Raw genomic sequence first — 12,015 nt, 5'->3', positions numbered from 1 at the left:
GATCAAAATAAAAAGTTGACAGTTCATTGAGTTTTTTATTATGGTTATTTACAGTAAAATTGCCGTTTTTTACATAATAATCGTGATCCGGCTACATTATCGATGACATTACGAGGATTTGGATGGAGTCTATTGAAACAAGTTTGAACTTACCTAGCAAGCTGGCGAAGACCATGACGAAACATGTTCCCAGATAGACGTCGATCGACTTGACGTACGAGATCTTGGGTAGCGCCGCGTTCGTCGAGGACATGAGCGTCGTCATGGTCAGCACAGTGGTGACACCCAAGGCAACTCTGGCCGGCGTGGCATTACGGTTCAGCCAGAACGACACCCATGAAATGATCACGATCAGACCGGACGGGATGTAGATTTGGATCAGGTAGTAGCCCATCGAGCGTACGAATTGGATCTCGCAGGCCAATCGACTGTAATTTCCTAAAGAACAAACAACATCTCTGTCCATGAGGTATAATCATCCTTGCATGGGGGATAGAGAGAGGAGTGGTTGTGGGGAAGGTTCTAGAAGATTGATCGTGTGACAGCCCTTTTGCTTCGCTTTGAAACACGTGAAAGGCGGCAATCATAAATCCATCAATTCCGAAAAATGGCAATTTACATTCGTACCTTAATAGAGCCCCGTGCTTTATTACATTTGTCTCAATGTCAGATAAGCAATCGTTGCTGCATTCGTTGGAGAAATGCATGCAAGAAATACTTAACCTGGTCGTGACCCGGCAATGACCTGACCATGATATGACAGGAACTATGAAGCGGCCTTAACCGGGTTATTGCATTTCTTTCTGAGTGCCGTTTAAATAGAGAACCGGTAAATTATTTACGCGGCGCAGCGAACGCGAAACGCTCAATTTGGCCTGCTTTCAGCGATTCAAAGCGACTGCAAATCGTCGGGTCTTTGTTCGAAATGAAGACTCAAAATGTTACAGTCCTTTGTAAGCTTTTTATACCATTTTATTATAGTTTAGGTTTGATAAAAGAATGATGACCTTCTAATGGTTGTTCACATCCACACTTAAGCCCTATCCTGAATAGAATTCTGACAGTTCAGGACTGTTGTAATAGGCAATATTGATTGTAAGATTTCTGCATCGGTATTACGTGTGTTGGTAATGTGGTGTGGGTCGAGGGGTGCAGATTGGGAACACAAAACGGCCGCTTTTAAAATAGCCCCGCCAATAAAGGATCATTACTGCAGAAGGCGAACAATAGGCCGCGATGCGCCAATAAAAGCGCGAAACTGTAACACATGTAAATTTCATTAATTCACCTTCATTTTTTAATTAGATAATCGTTGGTAACCCGCTGTTACGGCACTGCTTGATAAGGTTTATTGCTAGTGCTTGCGGTTTATCTCTCCGGTTTTTCTCCGGGTAATGAAATCGTTTTGGTAGTTCTATGTTTATTTGCTTTACACGGATATTTCGTTTATCTGTTTTATAAACGTATGTAAAATTTATGTGTGGCAATCTTTATTATAATCGGGTAATAGTATATTATTAAACGTGGCGAAGATGCCAATTCCTTCAACATGATAATACTTATGACTTTATTTGACTGAAATACAAGGTAGTTAAACAATGAGTTTCAACTACAATTTAAGTAGTTATTCTGAAGTTTGTTGAATAATAAAGTTGTATATCTATTAAGTAATGACCTCATTTTTCAACTACCAATAATTAACATTAATAACTATTTTAGAATGACTTAACTCTAGTTTTAAGTATTAACTTGCTAACAATATTCTGTATAAATTTGTTTGATGTGGTTTTAAAAAAGGAAAGTGGTTTTTATGAAATAATAATTCAAATTTGAGTACTCAATTAATAGATTCATTAAGTAATGATTTCTTTATTTAACTGTTACTAGTTATGACCAGCATTATTAAATTAAAATTATTTAATTAATTATTATTAATAGTAAGAGATAAACGGTACTATTTTTATTACAATTGATTTACGAATTTCGTAAATTTAATTTGATGTGATTTTAAAAAAGGAGAGTGATTTTTTAAATAAACAGATTCACTCACTAATGACTACCATATGACAGGCATTATTAAATTAAAATTAATTAAGTACGATTATTGATATTGATTATTAATAGTAGGTGATAGTAATGGATTTGAGAACAATTTAACGTAGTTTTAAAAAAGGATACTGATTTTATTTAATATACATACTTTTTATGAGAGCTCATAATTGTCAAAACTATGAAATACTAGTCCAAATTTGAGTCAGTTGTAAATTCATTAAGTAATTACCTCATTATTCAACTGCCATGAGTTATGACTAACATTATTAAATTAAAGTTAATTAAGTAATTATTGTTAATAGTAGTGTTTCTTTTTAAATACATACAAGTTTTATGGGAGTTCATATATTGTCAAAATCGATAAAATGCTAGTTCAAACTTGACTTAATAGCGTTGAATATTCATTAAGTAATTATTATTACTCAACAGACATAAGTTATGGTTAGCATTATTAAATTAAGTAATGAATATTAATATTTTGATATAAACAGTAGTATATCTATATTTATGAAACAACTTAACTCTATTTTAGATATTTACTACGTAAACAATATTATATTTAAATTTGATTTTATGTGATTTTGAAGAAATGTTGGTGTAGTTTGTTTGAATGTATAATTTAATTTAATGTTAAAACAGAAAAATATCAGTACAAATTCAATTTAATTCAATGCTGGTTAGTAAAGTTGTAGATCCATTAAGTAACGATGTCATTGTTCAACCGCTGTGAGTTATGAAGAGCATTAGTAAATTAAAATTATTTAATTAACAGTTTCAACAGTTTGAAATAATCAATTTGTATAGCTTGTACCGTATTTAATAAATAAATTTACTACTTTTTTTAAATTTATTTCCTATCAATATAAATATAATATTTAAAAAAATCATCTACACGTGCCTATTTTTTAAAAACCCAATCAATTTTCGTACCAAACACTGCGGCAGTTTTGAGTACAGTTTGTAAATAATAGTTGAATAGTGGGGTGGATTCGTGTCAAGGACAAAAATACAGAGGCACGTTTCCGCGATTGCGGACAGAGAAACAGGGCCTATGTGCAACCGATACACCCGAAATTTATTTCCTTCCCTACGAATTATATGCACCGTAGTTTCGTGTTTGACATTTTAATTTCGACCTTTTCAATTATTAAAATGAATTAATTTCTAATTGTTATGTTTTTTGTGACATCTTTTTTACGATTGTGCAGCGATAAAGTTGAGTTTTCCGCTGGCGGATGGTTTTTATTAACTTTTGATGTAATTCGAAAATAATCCAAATATCAAAGGTCGGATTCGATTGTTGACGTTTGCCTTTTCAGTCCGCCTCCCTTTTCATGTGATTCTGATTTTTAATTAAAACTAATTAATTGCTTGCCGTGCAAAAGGTCAACATCAATGTTTCACTACTTTTTTGCGGTTTTAATTGGTGGGTTCATATTTTGCAGCGATTTTGTTCATTTTTCATTCGAGTAAAGAAAATTAATGGAAGGTCAGAAAATAAAAATCTCTTTGAATTACTGACTTGCACGTTATTGATTAAATATGCAACGATTTTAATTAATCCTGGTAATGTCCTTTCAGTGACGGGAACTCTAAAGCAACCACAAAGAGTGAGAAAGCTGAAGACATTTATTTATGTTCCTGCGACGAAGCGATGAATATTAACTGAACGATTCATCTTCAACCTCCTTCTGGTGAAACTGAAGGGTGGTTTAAAATTGGGGGTGGATCGCATGGAGCGAGAGTGCGCGGGGTTAGGTACCTGTGGTAAGGCTGATCTCCATGGCCCTCTGACGATGGCCGAGTACTTTGAACTGGGGCAGCGACACCTCGTTGGAAACGCCCACCGAGTTCGGTCCCTCATTCCACTTGTACCTGATATCTCGCATAGTGTAACCGACTGCAATAACAAGCCAGTGCGAAATGTCCAGTTTTTCCGATTTTTTTTTATCTAACATTTTTTTTTTTTTTTTGATCTTTGGATTTCACACCACGCACCGCAGCCAACCCCGTTTTTTGGAAACACACACAGTGGGGGGAAAACAAGGACAACGAAAATTGTGCAGTTGGTCAGTGGTCCAGGTCTTCATTGAGACGTGAATCAATGAACAAGTGCATTTGGTAAAATAACTTTAGTTCGATTCCTGAAGATCTATAAACTTCGTCAATTGTCATTAGTACGGTTTAAAGTTGCATGAAAATGTAATGTTTTGAGTCGTTAAAAATATATTAACAACCAACATTAAACCAAGCGTTGTGTGTTTCAGATTATATTGTAAACATCACTTTTATAATAATGGGTTGTACAAGTTCAAGGCAATGGATGTATGCATTTTGAACTATTTATATTAAGACCACATTTACATGTCAAGTTATTAAAGATTAATGAAGCGATTGACCTTTCACCATTTTATAATGGTTGAATAAAAATGCTGACTATATTTTGGGACAAATCTAAAAGACCTGGCCAGACTTTTGAAGTTGCCAATGTGAAGCTAATCTTCGAAAGAACTTTGAACTTCTTGGTGGTAACGTCCTGAGCAAAAACCCCTTCAGAAATCGAACGTATGTAAAAAATCAGCATCAACGAACATTACCTGTTGTCAGGTTAATAACGGTCTGCCTTTGCCTGTGTCCAAGCACCCGGAACTGGGGCAGCTCCACTTCGCTGCTAATACCGACGCTCTTTAAACCGGAATTCCACTTATATCGGATATCTCGCATCGTGTAACCGACTGAAACCGGCCGCCAGAACAGACAAAGGAGGTCATTCGACATCTTGGACCCGCAGCTTGCGACAACCAGCAGAAAAAACAGCCCTCGGTTATCGCAAAACTTCGTCTCGTGGGGTGGGAGAGATAGAGGGGGCGGCTCGGAACGCACAACATAACCGTCCTAATGCGGATCAGACAATTCCACGTACCCTTATGTCACTTTCTTCTTAACTCGATCAACCAGTAATTACGGTTATTACGACCAACACCTTGATGGTCTGGCTGCCAATGGCACTAAAACTCCTCATCCCGAAAACACCACATTTATGTTGTACGTTCCCCTGCCTCAATTTAATTATGTCTTTTTTTTTGGCACTACGAAACTTATCTAAGATCTACGGTCATAAAAAATACATGAATTACCAAAATAAAAAAAAAAAAGAAAAACGAAAGACATGAAGCGATTTAAGCGCAAGCAAGTGAAAAGCAATTCGATAGAATGGTTAGGGAAGAGTGCAAATGTGCAAAAATACGGTGTGGGGTGAGATTAAGATACATGATGCTCACTTTCAGCTGGTGACTGTGTGGATTAGTGAATAATTTATTGTAAAGGATGTGTGTCATATTTAATACATTGTGTGATGCATATTTTATCGATATAACTTGTGAGATTACTGTATTTACAGTATAAAGAACGAAAATGTTAAGTAATGGCTGAATATTAAATGGCATGGAAGAATAAAATTTACATTAATACATAAAATAGAATTTCATGTCGCGATTTTCCTTGTCTCCATGCGAGACTGCAATTACATGTTTTGTCTAAATTAGGTAATAACAGGATTTGATTGATTTATGAAAATGTTCAATTCTTCGTGGATAAAGACAGATTTTTCAAGTTCAAAGTTTCCAATCGAATCAGTACATTTTTTTATTATTTTGACAACTGCAGTTATTTAAAATGTACTTTACTTAGAATTTGATTAAATGGTGAATAAATCTGATTCGATTTGACTGGCGAAAATGATGGGGCAACGTGTCGACGGGGGAGTACAGAACACGTGGGATGAACTGGGTCATGCAGGTGGGCATGCTGGGTGCCTGCCGGCCGGTACCAGTCGGGACAATTAACTAAATAAAACAGTCAGTCGCAAAAAATTAGAGACGGCGACCTGGGCAACGGGACCGTTCCGTTTCTGTGCGGAGCGACCCGTACCTGGATCACCTCATGTCCCGTCTTTGATTTTCTCGTGCGAGCTTTTGTGGTTCCGGTCCAGGTGAGTCCGGGTGCTGGGCCATCGAGCACGTGAGCAGGGCCGTATTTGCTGTTCATTGCTCACGGGCTTTCAGTTTTATTCTCATTCCGATTTTTGTTGTTTTGTTTTTTAATTAGATTTTTGTCAGCCCATTTATTTTGTTTTGGTCAGAAATTGCTGCTCCTTCCGCGGATGCTGTATTAGAGAAGGAGACCGTACAAACCAACGACAACAAACAAGTCGAATCAACAGAAATAATAATAATAATAATAATAAGTAGTAAACAATCAAAAACAAATATTCATCAACGGATTGCCGAAGGGAGGGAAGTAAATTCCATAAAAAAGTTTCCGGATTACTGAACGAAGGGATTGCGATCCCTTACCTGGAATGGTAAAAATCGTGACGGCAAGCAAGGTTCGACGGCTAATTGATCCAGAAAATATCACAGGTCGTAAACCTTAGAATTTCCCGACCTTTTCCGCAGGCCACCGGAACGATGACATTTTCCTCCTTCCGTTCGACAAACGCAAACACATTCGGGATTGCGACTGCGGGATCCCGGGAACGTCGCATAAAGAAAGGGCATCTAATGAAATCAACGACTGAAAGTTAACGTCGGGATGCAAATAGAGAATTTTAAATTGTTGAATGCGATTTCATTGATTCACTGTTTCCCGGGATCTGTTGCGTGATTTGAGCCCGTATCAAGAGCTATCTGTGTATAGAGAGTGCTGTGTGTATTCCCCTCAAGCCATATACACATGTTTTCCGTAAAAGAGAAAGATAAAACGTAAAAGCAAAAATTATCACTGGGTTTCTGTATTTTCCAACTCAGTCACAAGTATGTTTTATTTTTCAGTAAAATATTCAAACAGTGACGTCACACTGAAGCATGTGAAAATTGGTCGTCCAATTTGTCACAGTGATGATATAATAATATAAGTGCAGAGTTTCACACTGGCATGGGTGTTGTCACAAAAGCACAATGCAAACACAGGTATCTTTTGATGTTCTTATGAGCTAATACTTTTTTTTCTACGTACTTAGATATTTATAATATATCACAGTATTTTACATTAGTTAGTAGTAAAATTGTATCTGATCTAGTACTTACAACTTTCGATTTCAATGTGACAAAGCTGTCGGTCCATTGGGAAATATTGAAGATTCATTGGACATGATGCTGTAATCGTTAATCTGTAACAATCATAAGATATATTGTATAAATTTACATGAGACACTCTTGGAAATTTCACTATTTTCAGTCACTTCCTCTATTTTTTTATTTTTTAATAACAAATAAATTATATTATGATGTACTGAATAAATTCAGTTACAAACAAGCAGATCGATATCGGAGAAAAAAATTAAAATTTTGGGTGAAAATATTGAATTAGAATATAAGTTTGTTGATAAATCTCCATATTTTTCAATAATAAAAACTGCGTAAAATATGAGAACCAATTTATTGAAATTTTTAGGATAGTATATTCGCTTTATAAAAACAATGGTGGTCAAAGAACAAAGTTGCAACATATAATTAAAATATTATATTTAGAAGATGTGATCAAGAGAAAACGTAAAAGCTGTTTAAACAAACAATAGTTTCATCATATCAAAGCTTAGAATTGAAGAGATTAAAAATTAAAAACTTGCTCTAAAACTGGGAGTAGCTGAAAAACGTCAAAAATTTCATGAAATTTAAACTGACTAGTAGGAACTTTTTAAAATTTTTAAATATTTTATTCAAAATTTTAGAAATCTCTTAAATTTACCATGCTATTTTTTTAAAATAATTTCTAAACTTTTCAAAATTATTAAAAACTTGGAGCATTTTAAATTTTTAATTTTTTTATTTCAAAAATTTTTGGTACTCTTGATATCTCTTAATTTTAAATCAATTCTAACAATTCAGAATTTTATTATCGGGAAACAATAATATCTTAAAGTTAAATACACTCAGTAGTACCAAAAGTGTTGCGAAAAATAAGCAAAATTTTTAAAATGCTTTGGATAATATTTAAATTTTTCTTTTTTCAAAAATTATCATTTTACCGAATCTGAGGATGAAAAAAATAGTTTGTAAAATTTATAAAAATATTAAAAGTTTGAAGCTTTTTATATTTATTGATATAACTGATACATCTTAATTTTAAAATATTATTGTTTCAAGTTATATATTATAGTATAACCAATTTAGAATTTTATGGTTATAATAAAAAAATAATATTTTAAGGTTAAGAACAATGTATAAAAGTTTTTAAAGAAATTTTAGACAATTTTTCTTTTTACAGAATAATATCATTGTGTCTAATCCGGGGATAAATAAAATTAATTTGTAAAATTTTCAAATTTATTAAAAGCTTGGAGCTATATAAAATTTTTAATCATTTTGTTAAAAATCTTTTTTACTGCTGATATATTTTAATTTTAAAGTATTACAGTTTTAAATCATCAATTCTTACCAATTTAGAATTTTATGGTTATAATATAACAAAATTAATTTTTTAATTATAATGTATAATAGAGTTACGAAACTTTTGAGAACATTAAAAATTTTGTCAAACCCGAGGATAAATAAAAATAATTTGTATAATTTTTAAAATTATTAAAAGATTCACTGAAATTATAGAAACTATCGATTAAAAATTTAAAGTTTATTCAAATGCGTAAGGTGACTGAAAATCGGCAAAAAGAGTTTATATTGAGTTTATACAGCTGTAACTAACGAAATATATATTTTAATCAATCTTGTTGTTTTCAATATATAGTTCAATGGCCCAAATGGGAAACTCTTTCCATATTTTAAACTTTTTTTCAGTTGTGTATAGAACATAAAGAATCTTAATTGAAATATGCTAATTCAGTTAAAATTTTTCATGTTATGCAGAATAATATATTTAAAATATGTTTAATATCAGATATATTTAATGAATAAAAATTGTAATTTTCACCTTGTGTACATCTAAAAACACATTAATAAAAATATGAATAAATCCCCTGCTTATTTATTCAAGTTAATTGAATAACTGATCGTTTACCTTAACGGAATTTTAATAATAACTGATATTTATCGCGAAAATCGTTAAAAAATCTTTATAAATTCTTATGTGGGTTGAACGTGAGTGAATTAATAAAATCCACTTATTTATTCCGGACGTTCCAATATGCATACGGATTTTAAAGGCAGTAATTGTGATATATAGTTAAAAGTCTATAAAAAATGTATTACGGTTATAAAAGAAAAAATGCCTGAACACAATAAAATACGTAAATAGATTTTAAATATATAAAATGACCTTTAATTAATTAATGACAAACCCAACAATTTTATTCACGTTACTTTACCTATAGAATTTATTAACATATTTAAATCAAATGTCTTAGTCACAGTAAATATACTTATAATATTCTGCATAATATATTCAGAAAAAGCATGTTGAGCATTAATTTATATCGACTTAGGTTTTCGTCCCAAACCATTACACAGGTTCTATTTTAAACCGGAATCCATCAATAAAATATAACTAGAAAAGAGAGCTTTTACTAAATCAACAATCCAATAAGTATATTTGATATCAATAAATTTAAATTTAGACACACCGAAAACGTTCAAACAAGAAAAACACAATCGGCGATAAAAATGTGCCGAGATTAATTTTATTTGAACCCCGACCAGGGTCAAAATAAAAGCAAAAAGAAAAATCAATCGCATTGTTTTTCTAGGGGGATGCCATTATCGTTCCTCTTTACAGGAAACCAGGAGCGAATTAATTAGAATACATCACTTTCATTCGATCGCTTAAGGCCCGCTCACTAAGACAAATTACGACATTATTACGGCACTTTTTATCCATTTCCTTTTGTCTGTTTCCAATCAGACGGATCATTTACTTCCATTTATAGATTAGGAATCGAAATCGCAGCGGGAAATTATTACGATCGCACCACGATCGCATGAGTTTGTGTGCATGTGTTCTTGAGGAAATTGTGTTTTTGCCACTGTAATGCAGTATGAGACTGGGCCGTTTATCAAGATGCTTTACCATGTTACAGTTTTAGAAACTTTATTGCACATTATTACGTGTGTGTCACTGTCATCTTGTTATCTGGCCGAACGACAAAGTTTACCGTACAAACTTTATGATAAATTTAATGTGGCGGTTGTTTTGTTTTTCGCCAATTTTGCCCATTGTGGTTTAAATGTGCTAGACTCGCTTGTTGGCATAAATCAATAGGGTTGAGTTGAAGGATCCATTTAATTTGCATAAAGACATTTTCTTTGTTTCGGAAAATTAACATTCCAACACTCGACTAAAAATTGCATACTCAAGTTATTTAATTATATGCGGTTAAATTTCGAGTAGTCTTTCTCATGCCAAATCGCAATTAGACCTAAAACACACGAATTAATGTACAACTTTTCATGCCGGCAAAAACTTTCTTATCGTCATTTTTTAAATGCATATAATTAAAAGGCCATGTTCAACAATTTGATTTCTGTGTTTACATTTTTTTGTGGAAGTGAATTGATTTTTTGATTGCGAATGTTAAATTTTTATCACATGAAATCTACGGGGTGTGTAATGTGAGAGGGCCATTTAATATATCTTTGACATTGAACTATTTAGGACAAAACTTCCCTAAAGTGATTTATTGTGTTTTTGATATGTCTTAGACCTCAAATTTCAGAGATTTCTATATGGTTTATTTTAAATGCTTACACATCAAGTTTATACAGAAAATTTAATGGCAAAACTAAGATCTGTTACTGCAATTAAGTATACTTTATACATTTAGTCTACATTTGCTAAAAGTATTATATTCATATTTCAATTACACAAAAATTTTAGAAAGCTCCAAGTTTTTATAATATTGAACATTTTAGAGGATATATTTTCAGTAAAAACCATTTATCTCTCCAGTTTAGAGATAAATAAAAAGAATTTCTAAAATTCTAAAACTCTCTAAAGTTTGACGCTTTTTAATTATTTTTCTTTAAAATTTGTGGTACTATCAAATTTAAAAATAACGTTGTGTCCAATTCGAAGACGAATAAAAATACTTTTTAAACTTTTAGTAATTATTAAAAGTTTGAAGTAATTTAAAATTTTTATTTATTTAATATCTAAAATTTTTGGTACTGCTGATAATTTTAAAATGTTTTTTTTAAATCATTTCTAACCAATTCTGAATTGTATTATCAAAAAACAACAAAATTTAAGTTAAGGGTTATCAGTAATACCAAAAGTGTTGTGAAAAATAAACAATTTTAAAAAGCTTTTGATAAAATTTAAATTTTATTTTTTGAAAAAATATCATTGTATAAAATCTGAGGATGAATAAAAATAATTTGTAAAGTTTATAGAATTATTAAAAGCTTGGAGCTTTTTACAATTTTTAATTTTTTTTTTTTTTTTTCAAAATTTTTATAAACAATATTTCTTAATTTTAAAACGTTATTGTTTTAAGTTATATATTATAACCAATTTAGAATTTTATGGTTATTACAAAGAACAATATTTTGAGTTTTTACTCAATTTAACCTTTTACAAAATATCATTGTATCTAATCCGAAGATAAATAAAAATAATTTGTAAAATTTTCAAAATTATTAAATACTTGCTTTTAAGCTTTTTAAAGTTCGTAATTATTTTTTTCAAAATTTTTGGATTTTAATTTTAATTAATTATTTAATACTATTGTTTCATCATTGATTAATTCTCACAAATTTAGAATTTTATGGTTATTATACAATATTTTAATTAAGAGGTACCAAAAGTATTGAGGAAACTAATCAAAAATTTAGAGTTCCAAGCTTTTAATAATAATATAAATTTTATTGAATTTTACTTTTTACTAAAATTATTGTACCCAATTCGAGGATTAATAAGAATAATTTGTAAAATTTTAAAGTTTTAAAATACTAATGTGATTAAATTTTTGTCGTAAATTGATAATATTTTAATTAAGATTTGTGAGCAGTATCA

At 31.4% G+C, this 12,015-nt stretch overlaps 1 protein-coding gene across 8 annotated transcripts in view; it reads right to left on the bottom strand.

The window, feature by feature from the left end:
* The window catches only part of LOC109599396 (gamma-aminobutyric acid receptor subunit beta), a 37,084-nt gene that overhangs the window by 10,412 nt on the left and 14,657 nt on the right, over positions 1–12,015 (bottom strand). For all 8 annotated transcript variants that reach the window (XM_049962569.1, XM_049962573.1, XM_049962571.1 and 5 more), the window contains exons 5-7: positions 7,140–7,222; positions 3,815–3,952; positions 154–438 (exon numbers count right to left, since the gene is read on the bottom strand). In XM_049962569.1, coding sequence (XP_049818526.1) covers positions 154–438; positions 3,815–3,952; positions 7,140–7,222 — 506 coding nt within the window. The remainder of the gene's footprint in view (positions 1–153; positions 439–3,814; positions 3,953–7,139; positions 7,223–12,015) is intronic.

The sequence above is a fragment of the Aethina tumida genome, chromosome 2, assembly GCF_024364675.1.
Source record: "Aethina tumida isolate Nest 87 chromosome 2, icAetTumi1.1, whole genome shotgun sequence".
Taxonomy (NCBI): Eukaryota; Metazoa; Arthropoda; class Insecta; order Coleoptera; family Nitidulidae; genus Aethina; species Aethina tumida.
The sequence above is the reverse complement of the archived record's forward strand: the minus strand, read 5'-3'. Positions and strand labels throughout refer to the sequence as shown.